Source organism: Pararge aegeria, chromosome 26, assembly GCF_905163445.1.
Source record: "Pararge aegeria chromosome 26, ilParAegt1.1, whole genome shotgun sequence".
In the NCBI taxonomy this organism is placed as follows: Eukaryota; Metazoa; Arthropoda; class Insecta; order Lepidoptera; family Nymphalidae; genus Pararge; species Pararge aegeria.
Genome location: NC_053205.1, coordinates 3,864,275 through 3,889,411, shown reverse-complemented (window position 1 = coordinate 3,889,411; position 25,137 = coordinate 3,864,275). Strand labels below are relative to the sequence as shown.

General features: G+C 37.3%; 1 protein-coding gene across 1 annotated transcript in view; it reads right to left on the bottom strand.

Moving 5' to 3' along the window:
• Positions 1-4,323: 4,323 nt before the first annotated feature.
• LOC120635094 (UDP-glucosyltransferase 2-like) overlaps positions 4,324-25,137 on the bottom strand; it is a 43,364-nt gene continuing 22,550 nt past the window's right edge. Inside the window, exons 2-10 of the mRNA XM_039906007.1 lie at positions 21,156-21,300; positions 17,840-17,927; positions 15,526-15,691; positions 14,491-14,685; positions 13,020-13,236; positions 9,444-9,663; positions 7,095-7,317; positions 5,104-5,207; positions 4,324-4,833 (exon numbers count right to left, since the gene is read on the bottom strand). Coding sequence (XP_039761941.1) covers positions 4,655-4,833; positions 5,104-5,207; positions 7,095-7,317; positions 9,444-9,663; positions 13,020-13,236; positions 14,491-14,685; positions 15,526-15,691; positions 17,840-17,927; positions 21,156-21,296 — 1,533 coding nt within the window. The 5' untranslated portion in view covers positions 21,297-21,300 and the 3' untranslated portion in view covers positions 4,324-4,654. The remainder of the gene's footprint in view (positions 4,834-5,103; positions 5,208-7,094; positions 7,318-9,443; positions 9,664-13,019; positions 13,237-14,490; positions 14,686-15,525; positions 15,692-17,839; positions 17,928-21,155; positions 21,301-25,137) is intronic.

Genomic DNA, 25,137 nt, shown 5'->3' with positions numbered 1-25,137 from the left:
TTTAATATTTATATTAAAAGAAGCTTCAACACTGAAGTGGTAAAGAAAAATATTTTATCTCAAACTCAGAAATTGTTAGCATGTTATATATAGCTATATATTACATGCTAACATGTTATACTTGCTTATGGGAAGTATAACATCATCATCATCAATAGCCTTTAACAGTACACCTGGTGGGTTTTTCAATAACCACTATGCCGAGCAGACATATAAAACGTTCGTTCGTTCGTTATAAAGCATTTTATCACCGAGTAAACAGTTTAACGAATGTAACATAGGCTATGCTGTGATATGAAAAAGTAAAAAAATGTTTGTTACATAACATTTCATGACATGATTAATAAATTGTTAGCATGTTATATCGGATCGTTATATAACACATAATATTTTAAGACGAAATTAGTTGAACGAACTTCAACATTTTTCATTTTTTAAATTTTATTTATCACAGTATTATATATATTATTAGTATGTTATATATTATATGAAAGATGCAATAAAATAAAGCATTGGTTTGATGGTTAGAGTGTTATTAAGTTATATAACGTTGCTCACTGTTTGGGGTACCATAAATATACGTTTCTGATTGAGAGCCTCTTTAAAGAAATATCTAATATAATATCTATTCGGTAGGTCGAGAAACGGAGAGATGATCACAGTGAATCGGAAGAGAGAGAGAAAGAGTTGGAATAATTGAGTGAAGAGTACGAGGTTAGTTTTACCTCCTAGCACAAGTTTCACTTTTGAATAGAGGGGAAAGTGGCCATTGTAAATGCAATATTCTATTTACCAAATAGATTCCCCTCTTGCGAGGCACTTTTTATTTATTTATATGCATTTTTATGGCTTGTGATCTAAAATCGAGTAATTGTGTCTGTAAACGAACAATAAAGTTTAGTGATTTTGTATGAGGATATAATGTATTTGTGTATATTTTTATTTATTTTGCCTTAACTTCACCTTGCATATATGATTCTTGAAACGCATATCTAAAGCACATACACAGTCTCTCACCAATGATTCCTCTTTTAATTTTGTATCTATCTCATTACGAAGTTTTATTTCTCTATAGATTCAAATAATAATATATTAAAAAATGCACGCCAATGTTTTTCACTAAAATAAAGACTACAAATTCCAAATTAATCCGTTGGTAAGAATCTGTGTAAAATACCGGATAAATGTTTCGATTCTTTTAGCATTTCTTTCGTAATATCGGGACATAATTTTGTGCCTACCACATTGACGCTTTTGAAATGCAGAACTCATACAGTACTCTGAAATTCGAGTCGGAAAAATAAATAAATAAATTATTTATCATAAAATCACTCTATGAATAATAATTTGACAAAAATAATAAAAATTAATGTTCACTTGTTTGCATTGTTAGACTTATAAATTAAAAAAAAAAAATATGTTGTTTGTCACATCAAAATAGAATCTCTGTAATTCCTAAGATAAAGACAGCATTATCCAATTTATAAATAAGAATTAGTATATTTGGCGGAGTGCAACAAAGATAAATTTACCAAATAGACGCTATTTTTGCAATCTATGTCTCATTAATTGCATAGTTAAAGATATCCTACACAGCTGTTTTATATACATGAACAATTAAATAACATTTTGAATAAAATATATTATAATGGTTACGTACTATATAATGTCCAAGAAATGTTATGTGACGTAGGATCAAGCGTCATGTAAAAAAATTCATTTCTTAGAATATGTTATATAACAACTTTGTGGAACTAATTTTATATCTATACGTTTTTAATAAAAAGATGCAACAGAGATGTTTAAAATATAAAATAATGTTACGTAAATTATAATATTAGTTACATAAACTAATATCAAAATGTTATGTAACATAATATCGCATAAAATGACTGACTAAACGTCTTAACAAATTGTATTACAAAATGTTACCGTGTTATATAATAAAGTGTTATGTATAACAGCTGTCTGGGTGCGATTTATTTTTAGTTTGTTGTTATATTATAATTTTACACCATTAATGTTTACCAAATTGTCATAGTATTAGAAAAAAGTAATCATTTATTTATTTAATTTATTTTTTTAAGTACAGTCATTACCTACTATATTAAACGAAAGGCGATATCCGTCGAAAAGATTTTTGTCGTGTTTTTATCAAATGTTGTCGAATAGATAGATAAAATATTAATTAACCTATACCCGAATACGTACATGTTTATTAAAATTAAGCGCTCACCCTTGTAGGGTACAAGTTTTTATAACTTGTCCGGCCAGATGCGAGATAATTGTCTTAACTTTTTCGTTTTATCTCATAAAAATAGGACGAGTAAATGGTAGACATAATTTCCCTGTTGTCGTGCATTGGAATTCGATTTATAACTAAATTATATTATATTAGTGATATAAGGTAATTAATTATTTCAGAAAAAGAATTATTTATTATTTTAGTACGATCAGTGCCAGCCCTAGTCATTCGCGACTGATTTAGTATTTTGAACCGTCTGTTGTTGTGATTAGGTTGAATTTGGCTCGCAATATCGCAGTGTAGGTGAAAATTGAGTTGAACCACAAGCGCCGCTGCTTGCTAATTTCAACTTAATGTCACAGTGTTAAAGTAGCTATTCCTTTAAACGTGTTTATGTAATGCATCTTTTATACTGTGGTGATTCATACTATGATTTAGTTCAAGTGTAAAAAATGTCGCAGTAGATGGTACGGAAATGTAGTAGTAGCACGAAGGACGCATGCTCTCCGTTACATTCCCGTAGTCGCCACCTACGAGACCCGCGGTTAGAGCAGGGCTGTTAATATTTAACAAACGTGTCAGTATTCGGACGTTAATAAATTACTTTGAAGTATTACTTTTTTTTTACCAAAAATGTATTTATTTATATTTATTTGCACAAACTGTTTGTGCTCGTCGAATAGTAATAAATAATTAATGTACAAAGTGCAATGTGATTTTTTTTTTATGTGTCAATGAATAATTTATAGTTTATTTATTATTTATTTTCAATAAATGAATTGCGTAACTAAGTTTTGTTTTATTTTTAATACTATTATTTACTACCACTTTGTCTCAATGCAATCTTAGCTGGTGGGACCTAATGCAATATCCCTACTAATATTATAAATGTGAATGTAAGTTTGTTTGTTACGCTTTCACGCAAAAACTACTGAACCGATCATCATGAAACTTTGAAACGTATTCTTGGAGGTAATATAAGTAATATAGGATACTTTTTATCCCGAAATTAAGCTCCGCTCCTTTGGGAGAGGTGATGAAAGAGTTTGACGAGTTTTAACAAGGACTATATAAAAAATGTTAGAAATGTTATTCGTTAACCTTAAGCATATAAATCAACTAACAATGTGATTTTGATTCGTAATCGAACGATTACTATTTTTTGTAAGTGATAGGAGGATCTGAGACTGGTCAGACAGTTCTTTTCTAATATTGTTTATGCGAATAGATTTTTTTTATATAAGAATACACAACTTAAAAATTTCAGTACAACTACACCTAAATATTATGTCCACGTGTCTCAAAAAACAAACACAGACGAAGTCGCGGGCAAAAGCTAGTATGACATAAAGCAAACATTTCAATGAATTTGTTTAGAGTGGACCACGCGTTGTCAAACAACAGTTCATGTATCATACAAACCTTGCGTTTGCTTTTGGAAATGCATAATATGTATTCTTTGTTTTTTTTAAGCTATAAGGTTCTCTTATTTATTGAAATAAAACAATATGTTTATACATAAAAAAAAAACTTTTTTATTATCAATAATTTGTACAAAAAATATGTATTCATTCATTATTTTTCCTACCTAATTCCTTTCTTAACAATATTTAAGTCTTATTTCTATGTATTCACTGAAATAGAATGGTGCTCTTACAATTGTTAAATAACATGACATTGGTGCTCCTTCCACGTGTTGATAAATCTCTTCACTAAGTCCATTTACTATAATTTGCCCTAATTGCCCTAAAATTGGCACTTTAAGGAAATTTATTATGGCAAAATAAGTATTTTAAGCTTTAAAGTTTTTCTTTTTTGTTTTAATTTTTTATTATATTATTTTAGCTTGGCAGGTACTTATTTCTAAGCAATTGTGGTTAATGTTATCGTATATGTATAACTAAGTTGTGGAAACTTTATTGGTTTATGTGATGTGAATAAATAAATAAAAAATACGGCATTACTATTATGTGTAATAGTACTGTTTGTTTCCCTTAAAAAGATAATAAATAAATAAATAAATAAAAGTATTAAATGTGTTTTTATACATTTTTCAACTTATGTAAATGTAAATCTAATATTACCTTCGGTATCTTGTTACTTAGCCCCACAAAACTTTTTTGCACTTTTCTAAGACGATATACTGATATCACTAATTTGTGTCAATTTTTAGAAAGTCGTTTGTTTATATCCACTTTTTTTTAATAAAGATTAATGTTTTGTTTTATAAAGATTTAATTTATATTAATATTACGTCACTAGCAAAATTTATATTTATAATACAGTCAAATACCCTAACGTGCTATTTTCTTCGCAAAAACTCTATTTGCCAAACAACCTTGCGAAATTAGCACCAATAGGAGCACCAAACTATAAAACTAACCTAAAAAGCACATCGCACAGTAAATATCAGTTTCTCTTCTCCTTCTTTCCTTTCCCTACGTTCTCCTTCTTTCTGAACAGAGAAACTACTTTCTTTATTACCCTTAGAACAATGTACAGCGCTAGTAGGAGTACAGCCAGCTGATCCAGCATCCACAGTTGATACCACGAGTAGAGTAGGCTTTTGGAGCGCAGGTGATATGCCCCTGGGAGGAGAAAAGTTAGTTATATACCTACGGTTTATCATCATCTTCAATAACAGCCTTCTACAGGGCACCGTTCTCCGTTCAATTCAATTGTTTTATTTGCTTTAAACATTGTAGGTTTATTTGCTTTAAACATGTTTAATCAAAATCTATGTCATGCAAATCTTAATTTACTCAAATTCATTTAATAACTAAAAAATCATCAAAATGTATGGCGACTGAATATAATAAAAGTGTCATGGAAAGTCAATTAAAAATAAGAAAATGTACCTTTGCTCTCTATCGCCAGTTCCACGTAATGCTGAATTAGTTTCTTATTGGAGACGGGGCGGTTGCGGAATATCTTCGAGATGTATTTCGCGCGATTGTAGTATCTGTGAGAGGAATATAATACGAAATTAAATTTTAAAATTTAAACACCCCCTACTTTCCACATAGTGTACATTATTCTACTAGTCAAGCTCTTTCATTTGATCCCCATATTGAGGGAGTTTTGAAAAAATATGTAATCCGCTATTTCGTGACGGCGGCCATCTTGGACTGATTTTCATCAAAAACTCCCGAATAATTCCCACCTTTCAAACTATTAAGCAGAATTTGTAGTTCTAACGCATAATTTAATTTTTTTACGAATGTCGTTACAATTAATTGCTGGTGTGTCATGAATAAATAAATAAATAAAAAAACAAAATCAAAATCGGTATATTCGTTCGGGAGCTATGATGCCACAACACACACACACAGACACGTCAATTTTATGACATCACACCCTCGAATTCCCCAACAAATGAACCGTCTTAGACTTTGTGTTTTTCTATACTTAAACTATATAGGACATTTCTAGTGTCTTGTTATTAAGATCGTATGAAACAAATGAGACTAACAGCCAATCACTATGAGAAAGACACCAACACTACAACAAGTACCTACAATATAAACAACACCAATCCCCCACAAAACAAGTTCACAATAAATCGAAAGAAAAAATCGAAAAATCTGCGTCCGCGATGCACGAAGCCTTCCGCCTTTTTTTTAAGTGAAACTTTTATTTAATCGTCTCAAACTTTTTCGTCTGTGTTGCATGTCGCGTGACGGTCGGCCGCGGAGTAGGGATTGTTTATTGTTATTAGGTACACAAAACAGGTAATAACTAAAAGTAGATCTAAATATAAGTAATAACAAGTTTGAGACTCTATGGCCATGGTCTTCGGACACGAAAAATTTTATTAACATAGTGTCACAAAAATTGGTCCTTACGTCTGGTGACCCAAGAGCTGGCGCTTATTTAGCCCAACGGCTATGTCTAGCTATACAAAGGGGCAATAGCGCCAGCATTTTGGGTATCATGCCCATAAGTGAACAGTTAGACGGATCATATTTATTATATCTAAATATTAATTGTAGTTTGTAATTATTATTTCCATAGATTAATAAAATAAAATAAATTATAACAAGTTTTGTTGTAAGCTACAACCCAAATTATGTGTACACAACTTGGAATTAAATTAAACAAAAAGTAAAGATAAAGATTAGATAAAGTGACAGGCGATTGTCGGAGCAGCCGAGGCCAATATGGCGGCGCCTATAGTTCGCATCAGCTGACCGTGTCGTGTATAGACTATCAATCATTTGTGCCAGCGCTCCATGAAATATTGGTAACATTTATAAACTGTGAAACTCATGATGAACATGGAATTGATAATAGAATTATTGAAAATAATTGAAAAACGAATCAAAATGACTCAACGATTATAAAATATTGTTTTCAGTTTTTTTAATATGTGTGTATAATCTAAATAATTGTAAAGTAATATGTATATCGCACTCTAAGACACAGATTTCAATAAAAATATTAGTTGGAGATCTAATCTACTTTTGTCATATACCGTCTCATTTTCCAAGTATAAAATTGAGTTATATCTAACCTTGAACGCATAAATTTAAAGAATATGTTAAAACACATTTATTACAGCGAGGTTGCTATACAATTGATGAATGTGTTAATGACAAGGTTGCTTGGAAGCACGGCTCCGCTTTCATCTCTCACAAGATAGAAAAATTAATGTTAAAATGTCAAATGTAAATTGTTGATGTTGGTAGAGTCACTACAGACTTGACGTTTCAAAAGTGCTTATTTGAAATGATGAAACGAATTTTGATTTTTTTAAATTTTGAATGGAATATCATTGCGACAATTTTAAGTTATTTTTTTTTTTTTTTTTATGTGTAAAAAATGTATTTTTTAAGTAAATAATACTCACTTATCGTTATTCAGCATTTCGATGAGGGCGATCTTCAGATTTTTGGCCACGTCTGGCCCCTTTAAGTCCACCATAAGAGCGTGTCCCGCTCTGACCGATCGGCGTGCGTTCGTTGGCTGGTCTCCGAACACTGGCATCGCTATGACCGGTACCCCGAAGTTGAGGGACTCCAGGGTACTTAGCAGGCCACCGTGCGTGATGAACACCTTGACGTTGGGGTGGGCTGGAAGAAACAATTTATGGTCCATAAGTAAGTCGATTCGCTTAGATACTTTGTCTTGGCCCGTGCCGCATTTTGTCAAAGGCGCCGCTGCGCTACCAAAGGACAGCGCGTGCGGTGTACACCCGCAGGAGAATTTGTCTTTTGAATTTATTGTATAAAAAGCCTACCCTTAATTATTTATAACTCGTATTACATTGATGTGTTTCTGTGTAGCGTGTACTGTATATGTTGTTTCCTATGTTTTGTTTTTTTTCTCAAATAAAAGATTTATTATTATTATCAAAAAACAAGTACTAACATTAAAATAATGATATATATATATATTTATGATATATATATATATTGATATATATATATATTTATATATATATATATATATAATAAATATACTACGACAATCACACATCGCCATCTAGCCCCAAAGTAAGCTTAGCTTGTGTTATGGGTACTAAGGTAGCTGTTGAATATTTTTATGAATATAATACACATAAATACTTATAATATAGAGATAAACACCCAGACACTGAAAAACAATGGGCGCCGCTGCGCTACCAAAGGACAGCGCGTGCGGTGTACACCCGCAGGAGAATTTGTCATTTAACATCGAAGTGCCATGCAGTGGCGTGGCGCGAGGGTACAGGGTATGCAGGTGATATGAAATGAAGAAAACCTCCAGTACGAGTTATAAAAAACTTGAGTATAGGCATTGTAAGAGTTATTATAGCTTAATATAAATTTACTGGAAGATGGTGATAACAAAAAAAAAAAATTACCCGGCTAAGTTTGTTGTGGGCTCTTCTTAGATCAGGGCGCGTTTGGAAATCTCGTAGCTTTAGATTTAAGTTGGCGAACGAAGTTATCACCATCCCGTTACAATTATGTAAACAAATATGTATGAACGCTTCACATAAGTGCCTGTGACATGAATAAAGAAATTTTGAATTTGAATTTGAATTTCGAATTTATTATATAAAAAGCCTACCCTTTATATCATCTGCATACCCTCTATGCACGCCAATGGTGCCATGCCGTAGTGGAAGGTGATATTTCAGTATGGAAAGGTACGGGACACTATGAACCCTACATTTCGCGATGAAACATAGTGTATATTTTACTTTAGTTTCATCATCATCACACAGAGCGCGGGTCTCCTTCCACAATGAGAAGGGGCTAAGGCCGTAGTCCACCACGCTGGCCCAGTGCGGATTGGTGGACTCCACACACCTTTAAGAACATTATGTAGGACTCTCAGGAATGCAGGTTGCCTCAAGATGTTTTCCTTTACCATTAAAGCAAGTGATATTTTAATTACCTAAAACGCACATAACTTAGGAAAATTAGAAGTAAGTACTGGAATTCTAACTCAAACCTCCTCACAGCTTCCATTTTACTTTATAAGTTTATCCACTCATATTTGTCATTTATATGTTATTTTGTCTTTATTATTTATATTCGTATACCATAAGTGTAATATAGAAAATATAGAAAAACAATTTATTCAACAAACAAAGAATTGGGTGAAACAACACCACAAATATGTTAAAGTTACATTGTATTGTCATTGCCAACATATATGTTTTTAGTTTATTTAATTTTATATAAGAAAAATGTTCTCATTGATATGTTTCTGTGTAGCGTGTACCTACTGTATATGTTGTTTCCTATGTTTTGTTTTTTTTCTCAAATAAAAGATTTATTATTATTATCAAAAAACAAGTACTAACATTAAAATAATAAAATATATATAATAAATATACTACGACAATACACACATCGCCATCTAGCCCCAAAGTAAGCGTAGCTTGTGTTATGGGTACTAAGGTAGCTGTTGAATATTTTTATGAATATAATACACATAAATACTTATAATATACAGATAAACACCCAGACACTGAAAAACAATCATGTTCATCACACAAACATTTTCCAGTTCTGGGGGATCGAATTCACGGCCTAGGACTCAGAGAGCAGGGTCGCTGCCCACTGCGCCAGTCGGCCGTCAAATCAAAATTAACAAAAGAATAAAATAAAAGCATAAATTTAAAACTCCAAATTCTCCTGCCGGTGTACCGACACTATGAATTGAACCGACTATACTTCCGAACATGCCTATTAAAAGTGCTTACATAGTATACTAGACTGCGGCATCCAGGGTCTGATGTGGAGGTTCTTCGGCAGACCTGACATCTCCTCTTCGAACTTCCACAGCACTGTGTAGGGCAGTTCTGCGAACATTTTGATGAGATCCACCCTGGTCTGCTCCGGGAAGGACGCGGACTTGACCACAGAACCCATGCTGAAATACACTACCCCCTGGGGGGACGAGTCCAGGAGGTCTTGGAGATCCTAGAAAGTATACGTACAATATACATAACAAACGTAAGTTTATAAAATCTCCTATTAGGATAGTGTAAAAGTTTAATTTATCCCACTTCCCCCCTGGATCTCGGTAACGAGCTGTCGTGTTTTGTACCCATTTTATCATAGCATTTGGCAATATAGTGGACCCCCGGTAGTCCGACAAACGTTTTGCAGGGCAGTGTCGAACTATCGAATTCGTCGGATTATAGAGTACTGCCTAAGACCCCCTATAGTCCGGATTTTTTTACAGAAGAGTACCTTGTTATCCGACCACAATAGTGATGGTGCGTACAAGTTGTAACTTGTTCAATCATGCTTAGCGAATACGTATTCAATAATAAATAATAGACCATGTCGGATTACAGGGGGCGCCGGATTAGACAGGGGCCGGACTACCGGGGGTCCACTGTATACCCTATATAAAGCATTATTCATGTTACCAAATCGCGGACGATACTTGCATCATCTTTGCTGGTCGGGACACTGACAATATCTGTGAAGCATTGCAGACGGATTTTAACACCCTGACCATGTGGTGTCACGTTGCGGGCTTAGTTAAATTCATTACACAGTGTAAACTATAATTCATGTAAGTGATTGAGCTAGTCGACCGATATACCTATCTCGTCTTACTATTGACTGTAAAATTCAACTGTAGTTTCCTCATGGACTACGTATGTAATAAACTGAGGCAATTTCTCGCGAATATAACTATTTTAAATCGATTCAATAAGAAGATACTCCGGAAAAATTAACACACAGCTGGTTTTATTATTCTAATTAACACCTTAGGTAATCGTTTCAGATAGGGACCGAGGGCAAACCTCTGCGGTTTTTTCTGTGCTTTTATACTAACCAATTTATTGTAATTGTTTTATCTGATAAATAAAAAAAAAAACCCTATATTGCCAAAGATCTGATCTGGTGTGGAGTACAAGGGTTGAAGAAATTATAAATTACACCGTACAGATTCTCCTGCTTTTCGCGGAGTATAGCAAATTAAGCTTAATTTTCTTATCATGGATTTACGCAAAGTAACGCCTGCTTCTATCCAATATAGTGTAAACGGTCCTATTACATATTTATATTACGTCAAATAATTAAATAGTTCAAACAAACTAAAAAACACGCTTAGTATAAAAAACTATAGTCGGAAAAATGTAATAGGCCCGTTTAGACATTTGTGCAAGACCATAGAATGTAACTTGGAACGAAACTGAAAGAAACAAAAAAATAAAAATCAATTACATACAGTGTTTTAAAAAATACATAAATTTTTTTGGGACGTTAAATAATATGAAAGAATATATCGCGAGTATTCTTTTTGCGCTTACTTCATAGTAGCATGCAATTTATAATTGTTGCGAAACGTTCCGAAAACAGTTACGTTCTCAGTCTTTTTTTTTTTTATACTAGAGCTGTAACCATTTTTTTACTGAATATCGAAATTAAATATTGTGTAGTTATCTTTACTGCAAAGAATGAGCTTGGTTCTCAAAATGGGTTCTAAATAATGAGTCTGAGATGATGTATCTGACCAAGCGGCACATGACTGAAGCGTCCCCGCGCGCACTGCGCAGTTTTTCGTTCCTCATCTTGTAAAGTTGACTGTGCGCTCGTTTAAGTTATATATATATTGTTTACTATTACGTTAACTATGGCTCTTCTATTTTGGACAATAATTTAAACATAGTGATTTGACTCGATTTTTGTGTTTGTTGTTATATAGTACTAACTCTGTTTCAACATGTTGAAAAGTGGATGTATAATCAACAGCCAGTTACGCGTATTGCTTGTGAAGTTAAAGGAATACTTTGAACGAACGAACACTTTACAATACATAATAATATCAATCAAGTACTGATACAAACTTGAATTGATTTATCGTGAGTATCGAGTACAGAGTCTTATGGTTCCATAACTAGTTACGTCGCGATGACAAATGTCAAAACGGGCCTATTACATTTTTACGACTATAAACTAATTTCTTTCTTTTAGTTTATTCATAATAGCGATTTTTTTTAGTTTTTCTTGATCTATTATTGTTATTAGAGCAAAATTAATCGGTAACCCATCCACCATTAAAGAGATAAAATATTTTTTTTTTATTCAGTGTGCCCGTCTCTCGAAATGCAAGTTCTAATTATTATTTAAAACAGGCCATTAAAAAGTAATAGCTAACGCCCTCTACCATCTAGTAGCTTAATGTTTTCTGTGGAATTTGTTAGGTACGCGAACGCCATAGGTTTTTTTACATTTGTGTCTAGATGGCGCTGTAGTAATTAGTAAAAAATCTTATTTTTTATAGTGAAAATTGGAATAATCTTTTCAGATTAGTGTATTGTCATCGGTCCTCGATATGTCTACAAAGTTTGAAAGAAATCTGACCGTTTAAAGTGGGTCAAAATCGCGCCCAAAGTCGGTTACAAACAAACATACAAGTGAAGCTAATATAAAGCGTGTAAAAAGTGTATGCGTGTAACCTTTACGCGCGTAAATCTTTTATTATTATTTATTGATGAAAGAGTAAAATGTTCCTGGGACTCCGCTATTTCATTTAATATTCACTGTTTCATTTAATATTCTATTCAAAATTCAATGTTGAATAGAATAATTGAGAGATAAGAATTGAAGGTTAGATCAGCATATCAATATAACCTTGTCCTTGAATATTATAGAATTTTGTATTCGTCAGACAATGTATTATTAATTTATTTATTACAAAAGTAATAAATAAACAAGTATATTAAGAGATTTTTAAAAAACTTTGCAATTTAATTTAATTTTTTAAATTGTTGAATTTTTATTCACTTTGCTTTTCACAATTGATCCGTTTGTTAATATGGGAAATAAATAATTCTTATTGATTATGATATTTGCCACTAGCTGGCGTATGAGTCAAGAAGCGTGGAGTATATGACAGATACTTACGACCAATACAAATTATTATTTTTAAATAGCGGAAACTACACAGACGTCTGACGAAAGCGTTACTTCCGTAACAAAAAAAATCTGAGTTACTCCCTAAAGAAGTCGAGCCTAAAGAAGTTTTACTTCTATATAATTCAGGCCGTAGAACACGCTGGGTCAGTACGGATTGGTAGACCCCACGCGCCTATGACAACTTTATGGTGAACTTCCAAGCAAGAAATAATAATAATAAATATACTACGACAATACACACATCGCCATCTAGCCCCAAAGTAAGCGTAGCTTGTGCTATGGGCACTATGATGACTGATGAAAATATTTTGAGGAAGGTTTCCACATTATATTTTTACTTTAAAAAAAGTAAACCAAGTAACGCCTATTTCTATCCAATAATTAACACAGGTTTTCACCTTGGGCAGTGGCGGCACTGTTTCGTCGATGTGGTAGCCCGCGATGTCGATCACATTGGGCGGGGTGGGCTGAGCCGCCGCGAACGAGGAGTGCTGGTTCACCAGTAACACGGAGATGTTGTGAAGGGCCTCGGAAAACGGGGGCAGGGGGACTCCCCGCGCGGAGGCTATCGGCCCGAAGTAGGTCTCATAGTTGTCCTTGGAAGACTGGTCCGATCTAAAAAATAATTGAATTAATGAGTACACTTTTATTGCACACCAAAAAAAATTACAGAAAAAAATAAATTTTCTTTTTATTCCACTACAAGTTAACCCTTGACTGCAATCTCACCTGGTGGTAAGTTATGATTCAGTCTAAGATGGCAGCGGGCTAACCTGTTAGGGAGTATGGTAGTCATACCCCTAATCGGTTTCTACGCGACATCGCACCGGAACACTAAATCGCTTAGCGGCACGTCATTGTCGGTAGGGTAGTAACTAGCCACGGCCAAAGCCGCCAACCAGACCAGACAAGAAAAAATTCAGAAATTATAAATTGCCTCTGCCGCGAATCGAACCCGGAACCTCCTACTTAAATTCACAGCGCTTTCCGTTGCGCCAGGGGGGTCGTCAAAAGATAATACAAAACACAGCGTATACAATTTGGCGTCCTTATCGCGACGTAGCGACGCGGGCAAGTTTTGCCGGTTGTAAGTTTCTCCTTAAAATAAGTTAGGTTATATAGGTGTCGCGAAGCTGAAGTGGCAATGGGCCGGGCACATAGATCGGAGAAAGGATGGACGTTGGGGTCCCAAAGTGTTGGTCGACCCCCAAACGAGGTGGACAGACGACATTAAGCGCGTCACAGGTAGCCGCTGGATCCAAGCGGCACAGAACCGTGGAATTTGGAACTTCCTACAAAAGAGCTATGTCCAGCAGTGGACGTCTATCGGTTGGTACGACGACATTATCAAAAATAATTTATTTCATACAAAAAAAAAAACTGTAGTGTCATTACACTGTGATACCAAATACATGTGATTGTTCGCAATGTAAAGGTATATTTTATATTGACTCTTATGGACAATTCAAGGGGATTACGAAGAATTTGTTAAATCGAGGAAGTCGTTATATTGAGGTACATTTGTTTGAGAATGGCTAGTGTTTTTTTTATTGGTTGCTGTTCTTATGTTTATGTTTCGTCATGATCTGTTTTGTGTGTTAACTAAATTAAAAAAAAAAAAAAATTGAATATTAAACATTCCACAAAATGTCGAGTTTAGAAAAAAAGTCGTAGAACAAAAGTTGTTAGTTTTAGTGTACACAACTACACGCCGAGAGCTTTCTGGTACATTTTATTTCACCCTGTATATTCGTAGTTAGCAATTTATAATAATATTCTACCCACACTGTGTAATACGTAAAGAAGAGAAATTAAGATTCTACCCACACTGTGTAATACGTAAAGAAGAAAAATTAAGATTCTACCCACACTGTGTAATACGTGAAGAAGAGATAAGAGATGGAGTTCCTAATCCTCTGCCACAAGTTCATGGGGATGTCGAAATCGTTGCCCATCGATGGGATGGCGGGCACCGACCGCACCGTGTCAATCAGGTACTCCAAGTGGAGGTGGAGCACCATGCCGCTTAGCTGGATCCAGGGCACTTGGAGTGTGGCTGCGTAGCTGGAAATAAAACCTCCTTGGATTACTTGTGCCATGTGGTGACGCCAGATTTGAATACCGATGTCACCAACCCTGTTCTTACCGCGGGTGTCGTACGAGGCGACTAAAGGAGTATAACGGAGATCGGACAGCGTCTGCTACTATTACTATCTACTGCGATCACCCACCCAGACTAGTGGGTAGACTTCCAGCCAGGGGCGTGCATATAGGGTGCACGCACAAATGAATAAATACTTTTTGTAACTCTTACGATGCCAATCGTTAAGTTTTTTATAATTAATTTTTCGTTGCTTTTATACCAACTATTTAAATGTGTTAGTTTTATTTGATTAGTAAAATAAAAAAAAAAAAATTACACCATTACAGAATCATTATTTGCACAGAGTAAGCAAATCAAGCTGGACTTTTGTTTGAATAAATATCTCACCCAGCTATACTAACTAACCATTTGTATGTGTTTGTTTTATTTGGTAAATAAATTGTGATTTCTTCCAGGCAACTATTATGAGGAAATGGTTGACATATGAAACCTTAAAGCGGTGCGCATAGCTCTAAGAATATTTATTTCTTTACTAGCTGACCCGCGCAACTACGTATGCACCAAATCGTTTATTATGAAGTATAATTGATAAAAAATTTCATCCTCTTTCCCGGAGGAAACTTATTTTTTATCGGGATAAAAAGTATCCTATATGTCGACCCGGGATATCAGCTACCACTATGCCACAATTTATTTAAATCTGTCCAAGCGGCTCAGAACCGTGGAACTTGGAACTCCCTACAATAGCAGTGGACGTGTATCGGTTGGATGATGATGAAAGATACAATAAAAAACCTCACCCAGCTTCCACGTCAGAGAAGAACCACTCTGTGATGACAGCGTCGAATTTCTCCTTCACCAGTAAATTCCTCACTGCCGGAGTTTCCAGCGCACTGCGGGAGATATTCCAGGCAAACTGCTTCACCATGTGGATTCCATTAAACCTGTTATTATTCATGTCTATATCTGGAAATTAGTAAATAAATGTTAAATACGGTTGTCTGCAGCGGCGTGCATTTCATACATGCACAAAGCACTGCATACCCAAAATGTTTTATATAGCTCGTATTGGAGGGGAATATTTCTATTTTACGCTATACATTTGCTTTATGCATACCCTGGCCGAAGGTAGCCCTGTGGCCCTGCACGCCACTTGTTGTTGAGACCGCTATTTAGCGATAAGGCCGCCTTTTTTATACTACTCGACTGATTTTTTTCTTAATTCATCATAACAATTTATTGGCATACACAATTGTTAATACAAGATTTTAACTAAATGTTTATCAATTTATTTACAATAACAATATGCTGTGCTTATGCTGTACATTGGCAACAATGCTCAACGCTGATTTTCAGTCTGCTCCGGTATCAAACTGAGCAAACAACCGCTTTGCCCGTTGCGTTATTACTATAGCTAAGAGTTAAATTTTAATAAAAAATTGAAATAAATTGTAAAATAGAACAAATAGAACTAACTCAAACAGTACATATTTGACAGTATAAAGTAAACAAAGGTGTATTAAGTAAGAAAAAAAAAATAACAATAAAAAGGTGTAAAAAGAAATCATCATCATATCAACCTATTGCCTGCCCACTATAGGTCACGGGTATCCTCCCACAATGAGAAGGAGTCCACCACGCCGGCCCAGTGCGGATTGGCGGACTCCACACACCTTCGAGAACATTACAACTCTCAATCATACAGATTTCGTCACGATGTTTTCCTTCACAGTTGAAGCATGTGATATTTTAATTGCTTAAAACTCACATAGCTTAGTAAAGTTAGAGGTGGGTGATACAAGTTATAAGTTATAAGTTATACAGCAATTTTTTTTTTAAAATGTGGAGTACTAATTTAAATTGAGATTTAATTAAATAAAATTTGGTTTAGTCAAGTAGTTTTTATGATAAAGACGTCCCCACGTATTACCGCCGTTTCTGCCGACATGCAGCCTGATCGTCTTCCGGACGAGCTCTGTCACAAAAGGCACTACCACTAAGTTGAAGAGTGGAAACCAAAGGGCAGTGACTAATTAATAATAATATTAATAAATATACTACGACAATACACACAACGCCATCTAGCCCCAAAGTAAGAGTAGCTTGTGTTATGGGTACTAAGATGACTGATGGAAATTCTTATGAATAACTAGTTGTACCCGGCCACGCTTCGCTGTGACACATTTTTATGGAATGGTTGACAAATGAGAAACAAAACAAAGAATACATTACATATGTAAGCGAGTGTTTTCTCGCTTTCGGCCGATAGCGCGGCCACTGGTACATCAATCGTTAAAAAAACTGTAGTTTCGCGGTCGCGGTTATGTGACTGATGCAAAAAATAGATAAAAACCTAATCCTTGATGCGGATTATATATCATGCTAAAATTTCAGCTCGATCGGTGCGGAACTTTTTGAGTTTTCGAAGCGTACATAAACCAATATAACATTTATATATACATTTATATATATATAGAACCATTCATGTTCATCACACAAACATTTTCCAGTTGTGGGAATCGAATCGAACCCTTGGAGTCAGAAAGCAGCATCGCTGCCCACTGCGCCAGCGGCCGTCTAAGGGAGTCCATAAATAACGTAAGGTGTTTTTTTTTAATTTTCTGTCCTTCCCTCCCCCCCTGGTGAGATGTCGTGAGATTTCATTTAACCCCCTCCCCCATCCCCCAATCTCACGTGATTTTTCAAAATGTGGGTTTGTTAGGTACACGCGTTGGATTGTTAGTGTAAAAATAACAAACAAATGGTATAAAACCAATATTGTGGTTTGACAGTCAGTAGATATATAACGTCGAAGTATGAATGTAATTATTTTCTTTCGAACGAATTAGCGAATGATCTTAATCGTATTAGCATTGCATTTAAAATTAAATCTTAAGCATGTACAATCTAGATTAAATGGACCAAAATAGTATAATTTTTTTTTTATTTCAATCAGAAAAAAATGCGTGATATTTGCCGAGACCCCCCCCCCCCCTCTCCTACGTAAGATTAAATGAGATTTGACACGACCCCCTCCCCTCCTTAAAGATCTCACGTATTTTATGAACGCCCCCTGACTACTGTAACGAATTGGTGAGCACTGAGCTAACTTACGTTCTACAAGTTTCTCTAGGTGGCTGACATCGACGTATGTCAGATTCTGCACCGGCTTCGTACCGGGATAGGTAGTGATCCATGTTACCTGAAAACACAGATGTATAAACGATGACATATTTTTCGTCATAATTCAAGTTCAGATTCTTCATCTTATATGTTTAAACGAGCAATTCTTGTGTATATATAATTGGTATCTTGGAATCGGCTCCAACGATTTTCATGAAATTTAGTATACAGGGGGGTTTTGGGGGCGATAAATCGATCTAGAATTTTAAAATATGTTATTTTATTCGTGTTTTATCGATCAATATATAGATATATATATAAATATATATATATAATTGGAATCTCGGAATCGCGGAATTCCAATTATATATATAAAAAGCAAGAAATATATTTTTTTTCATTATAGTTATATTGTTTCTTTTATATATAAATATAAGCTAAAATAAACTATTTAAACTAAATAAAATCTAAAACGTCCTCGAAACCACCGCAGCGAGGCATAAATGAGGCATTAATAGGCATTAATCGTTGGAGCCGATTCCGAGATTCCAATTATATATATATATATATATAATTGGAATCTATCTAAAAATATGGAAGGCTACCTACCATATTAATGATTCTGAGATTTAAATTTGAATGAATCCTAGAGCGATTTATCGCCCCCTGTTGAAGCCCCCTGTATATTAAATTTCAAGAAAATCGTTGGGGCCGATTCCGAGATTTAAATATATATATATTTAATTGGAATCTCGGAATTATTAGATTACAATTTTAGTACTATTTTAAAGATCCTATATTGAGTGGTGAGGCGTCTCAATCAAACCTTTTGTGGTTGTTCTTTGCAGCACAGCAAATATTGGTTTATCATCATCTCATCAACCCATTCCCGGCCGAAAAAAGGGCATCGATCGCCTTCCACAGTGAGAAGGGTTGAGGTCGTTGGCTTTTATGCATACCTACCAGCGTCGTTTGTATTCATCGATTCGTTTTCCTGAACTTAAGGTAGTCTGGAGATCGCTATTTAGCGATAAGGCCACCTTTTGACGGCCGATTGGCGCAGTTTGCAGCGACCCTGCTCTCTGAGTCCAAGGTCGTGGGTTCGATTCCCACAACTGGAAAATGTTTGTGTGATGAGCATGAATGTTTTTCAGTGTCTGGGTGTTTATATGTATATTATAAGTATTTATGTGTTATATTCATAAAAATATTCAACAGCTATCTCAGTACCCATAACACAAGCTACGCTTACTTTGGGGCTAGATGGCGATGTGTGTATTGTCGTAGTATTTTATTTATTTTGTACCCTACTACTCGTTTCATGCTTTCTTTTTTCTCACTTTATCATCATTATATAAACCGGCCCACTAAAAGGCACGGGTGTCCTCTCGCAATGAGAAGGGGTTAAGGCAGTAGTCCACCACACTGGCCTAGTGCGGATTGGTGGACTTTACACGCCTTAGAGAGCAATATAGAGTACTCTCAGTCATGCAAGTTTCCCCACGATGTTTTCCATCACCATTGAAGCGAGTGTTATTTTAATTACTAAAACGCACATAACTCAGAAAAGTTGGAGGCGCGGTCCTCAAACTCGGCCCTCCATAATCTTTATTTATATATTTCTTGTGTGCGTGTGTATGTCACTGAACTCCTCCTAGACGGCTGGAGAGATTTGATTAATTTTCAATTAAATCTATGTTTATCACACAATGTATCTATACAGTAATTATTGTTTCGAAATAGTCGCGGAAAACCGCGACTTAGTCGATGTGCACGTGTAAGATTTTCATGTTTTTTTTATAAGCATAAGTTTTTTTATAAGCATAAGTTTTTATATAAACACTAGCGGACCCCAGCGCCATCTGTCGGGCTGATTTGTGAATCTAAACCATCCAGGGTGCCACCCAAACGCATACCGAAAAATTCATTCAAATCGGTCCAGCCGTCTAGGAGGAGTTCAGTGACATACACACGCACATAAGAAATATATATATGAAGATAAGCATATTTCATAAGGAATGTAAAAATATTAAATGCAAAGAAGCATATTTATGTTTGAATGAATTTTTTGGTATACGTTTGGGTGGAACCCTAGATGGGTTTACATTCTCAAATTAATAAATAAATAAAATAATAAATATACTACGACAATACACACATCGCCACCTAGCCCCAAAGTAAGCGTAGCTTGTGCTATGGGTACTAAGATAGCTGTTGAATATTTTTATGAATATAATACATAAATACTTATAATATACATATAAACACCCAGACACTGAAAAACATTCATGCTCATCACACAAACATTTTCCAGTTGTGGGAATCGAACCCACGGCCTTGGACTCAGAAAGCAGGGTCGCTGCAAACTGCGCCAATCGGCCGTCAAATTAGCACGACAGATGGCGCTGGGGACCGCTAGTATAATATAATAATAATATATTATTTGCCGCAATGTTGATATAAGTTATTATAAAACCCTTTTTCTCATTGTGTGAGGAGACCCGTGCTCTGTAGTCGCCCGGTAATGGGTGAATGTGATGACGACGATGATTATATAAATTACACCATACAGATTCTCCTGCTTGCGGAGTAATTATATCAAATTAAGCTTGATTTTCATAATATATCATGGACTTCTGCAAAGAAACGCCTGCTTCTATCCAATATTCAGAAGCAGTTTAATAATTACATTACGGAGAGCTATCAGGCATGCATGTTTCGTTACTATGTTTTCCTTCACCTTTGAAGCACGCTTGCTTATTCATTTAAACAAGGTAAGTTTGGACCTATCCATGCATAAGTTTAAAGAATGTGTTAAAACACATTTATAACACACAGCGAGTTTATTATACAATTGATGAATTTCTTAATGACAAGGTTGCTTCGAAGCATCCGGCTCCGCTTTCATCTCTCAAAAGATAGAAAAATGAATTATAAAATGTAAAATGTAAATTGTTGATATTGGAAAAGAGCAACTGCTGAGTTTCTTGCCGGATTCTTCTCGGTAGAATCTGCCTTCCGAACCGGTGGTAGAGTCACACAGACATACTTGACGTTTCAAAAGCGCTTATATTAGGCCTACTTGAAATAAATGAATTTTGAATTTGAATTGGAATTTGAATTTGAATTATGAATTATGAATTTTGAATTTCAATTTTGAATTTGAATTTTGAATTTGAATTATGAATTTTGAATTTGAATTTTGAATTTGACACGTTGTCAACGTTGCTTAATTACAGTACTTTTACTGCTTTAAACGCACATACATTGTAAAAGTTAGTGGTCAATTGTCAATCAAAACATTTACCTGATGACCAGCTTCCAGTAGAGGATACACCAGCCCCTTCATCAGATGAAAGTGGCTCTTGGAAGGCACATTTTGAACGCACAATATTTTATATCCGTATGCCGCTGATATAAAAGCCAGAAGTATGATTGCAGTCTTCATTTTTCTGTAAGCAAAAAAGATTTTTGAAGTTAGTTTAGTAGAGTTTAGCTAGTAGAGCTCGTCCGACCGCGGTGATTACTTCTGCTGCCAAGCAGCATTGGTTGCCGGTGTGATCACATATACTCATATACTTCATATACTACGACAACGCACACATCGCCATCTAGCCCCAAAGTAAGCGTAGCTTGTGTTATGGGTACTGAGATGACTGATGAATATTTTTATGAATAATGAGCGTACCCAGCCCGCTTCGCCGGGCTAGATTTTCCTTTATTTTATTAAAACAATAAACTTACATTATTAAGTTTTTAATTTAAGTCTCATAATATATTAAATAATTTACTTCTCTCCGTATTCATTCTCTTCTATTCTCTTCTCGAGCGGGTGAAATTCATTATCTTCACCCATGTACACCCAACAATAGAATATCATCGTAGTAAATAAAAGCTGTATTTGACAGTTTGACAGTTAGTTCTGGGAAGCGAACCCACGGCCTTGGGCTCAGAAAGCAGGGTCGCTGCTAACTGCGCCAATCGGCCGTCGTAACTACATTATTTATGGATAACTATCAGTGGCGTGCAAAGAGATCATGCACAGAGTATGTAGATAAATAAATATACTACGACAATACACACATCGCCATCTAGCTTGTGTTATGGGTACTAAGATGACTGATGAATATTTTAATGAATAATATACATAAATACTTATAATGTGCATATAAACACCCAGCACTGAAAAACATTCATGCTCATCACACAAACATTTTCCAATTAAAAAAAAAAATTGCGTGAATATCACGCAATTTTTGGGTTGGCGAACCCCCCTTAAAAATCAGAACGTTGTTAGTCTATAAAAACAGAAACACTCGTGAACAACCATCAGAATTCCGACTCGCGCATCCGTCCCGTACGGATGTCTGTCTCGCAACCGATTGCTCGAGGTGAAAGTGTCAGTGGAAATCAGTGTCCGTTTCTGCGTTGTGGTAGTGCAGTGTAGTTCTAGGGTCTAGGATTCCTGTAAGTACACGTGTTATTATTAGCGTAGTTTAACACCCTCGTCACCTAAAGGCGAGGCCCCATAGGGCCACACCCTTTTTTTAGGCACACACCTCCCTGCATGGCAGGGAGGTCAACCGCTACCCCGGGGGCCGCCATGGCCCTCGCCGACTCCGACCTTAATCTGGAGGCCCTCTTAAAGGACCTCCAGGAGAATAACGCGGGTTACCTAAACCGCTTTAGGACTGTTAGGCCTAGAGTGTTCACGGACAGCCCGCAATCCCCGGCTCCCGCAGAGCCGATTACCGACGACCCGGTCGCTATCCCTGCGATAGCGATCGAAGAATCTACCTCCCCGGCATCATCCGAGACCGACGACGGCTTCACCGTCGTCGGTGCTAAAAAGCGGAAGCTTAAGGCTTCCAAATCCAAGGCGAACCCGCCAAAGAAAGTGGTACCGGACCGCCCGATTAAGACCCAGTCCCAAGCGCCCCGCGCAGCGCCTCGCGCAGCGTCCCAGGCTTCCCCTGCGGACGAAGACGAGCCCGAAGACTCCCCTATGGAGGAGCAACCCCAACCCAGGGATAGAATCCCACCTCTCTTCATCCGCGACAAGCTCGCATGGATGAAAATCATCCCGCTTCTTGAAGCGAACGGCATCGGCTTCACCGGTGCCCGATCCACCGCTATAGGCATTAGAGTACAGTGCCTATCCTCCGACGACCACCGTCGGCTAACTTCAATGCTCAGAGAGCATAATATAGGTTTTCATACCTACGCCCTAAGAGACGAACGCATTCTCCGCGTCGTCATTAAAGGATTACCGAAGGAGATTAGCTCCGAGGTAATAAAAGCCGACCTTTTGTCGCAAAATCTACCTGTCCTGGAGGTACATAGGATGTACAATACCAGGACGAAATATGTCTACGAGATGGTTCTCGTTTTATTAGAACTTTCCCCCGAAGGTAAAGAGATTTACAATCTCGAAAAAGTGTGCCACCTTTCAGGACTCACTATCGAGAAGCCCCATAACAGAGGCAAGGTCGGCCAGTGCCACCGATGCCAACTGTACGGCCATTCCGCAAGGAATTGTTTCGCCCGCCCTAGGTGCGTCAAGTGCCTGGGCGACCACGGCACCGCCGATTGCTCCCGACGGGACCCGACCGTCGACGAACCACCGAGCTGTGTACTCTGCTACACCCAAGGGCACCCCGCGAATTATCGCGGATGCCCAAAGGCGCCGCAGTTTACACGGCGCAGGGGTCCGCCGCCGGCTCGGAGACCCGCAGCACAGCCCGCCCAACGCTTCGTCCCAGCGCCGGTACCCGCTACCAGCGCATGGGCCAAGCCCCTTAACGGAGCGCCTAGCGCCTCCGCCCCCGCCCCCGCACCGGTGCCGGTAGCCCCTCAGGCCACCGCACCGGCAGCGGCCCACCCGGCCTCAGCGCCCTCGCCCATGCACCTATCTCCGGATATGGACCCCCTGGACTTCATCCAGTACCTCGTGTCTGCGGTTGACATGAACGAGGTAAAAGTATTCTTTGCAAAGGCAAAGGTCTCCCTCAACCAGGCTATGCGTGAGCACTCTAGCCTCCTAACAACCATCGGGACTATCCAAAAAGCAATCCGTTAATGGGTAGTACATATAAAGGTAGGGTAAAACCACACTCCCTGGCAGTCAGCTTCTTTAATGCAAACGGCATTATCGATCAAATGCATCAAATCCGTGAATTTATATGTGCACAACAAATCGATATCTTCCTAGTGCAAGAGACCTTCTTAAAACCTAGTAGAAGCGATCCCAAAGTTGGAAATTATAACTTAATTAGAAATGATCGGACCACCAACCGGTTGGGTGGTACCGCGATCTATTACAGAAGGGCTCTTCACTGCACTCCTCTCGATCCTCCACAGCTTACCAACATGGAAGCCTCCGTATGTCAGGTGGGTATGACCGGCCATCCGTCGATCATACTAGCATCCGTTTATCTCTCACCGAACAAAACCTTTTTAGAGAGTGACTTACTCGCTCTCCTCTCCTTAGGTGACTCTGTCATTTTGGCTGGCGACTTCAACGCTAAGCACACCGACTGGTCCCGCTCCACTAACGCGCACGGACGACAACTTAACATACTTGTCAGACGACCCGACCTCAACTTTATCGTAGTTGCCCCAGACTCGCCGACTCGCTTCCCGATGTCGGATAGTTCGATCGACCGACCGGACATACTCGACATAGCGCTCCTCAAGAATATCACCCTTCAGGTGAACTCTGTGGAAGTGCTATCCGAGCTATATTCGGATCACAGACCTGTCAAACTACAGCTAGGCCCCGTAGGCCCCGCGATCCTCCCGACCCGTAAAGTCATCGACTTCAAGAAGCTCTCCGGGCTACTCGAAGCGAAGGACTCTGTGCACCTCTCTAAAATTCCTGACGTCGTAGAGACATTAGAGCAAGCCCAGGCAGCCTCACTGCACCTGACCAACCACGTTTGTGACGCTACGAGCGAATGCTCCCGCGAGATGCCGTGCGGATTTTACCGCATGGTACTCACGGAGGACGCGCGAGAGCTAATCACAAACAAGAATAGGGCCCATAGGGAGCATGACAAATATCCGACACGACAGAATCGGTTAGAACTCTGGAGAGCCCAGAGGAAGGTAGTGTCTATCATTACCGCACTCCGACACGGACAATGGGACAGGTTCTTGGGGGAGCTCTCGCCATCGCGTAGTGCGTTCTACAAACTGGCGAAGGCTCTCAAAATGACCCGCGCTCCCGCCCTCCCACCGTTAGCACGCCCCGACCTTCCGCCCGCCTTTGAAGATATCGATAAGGCTGA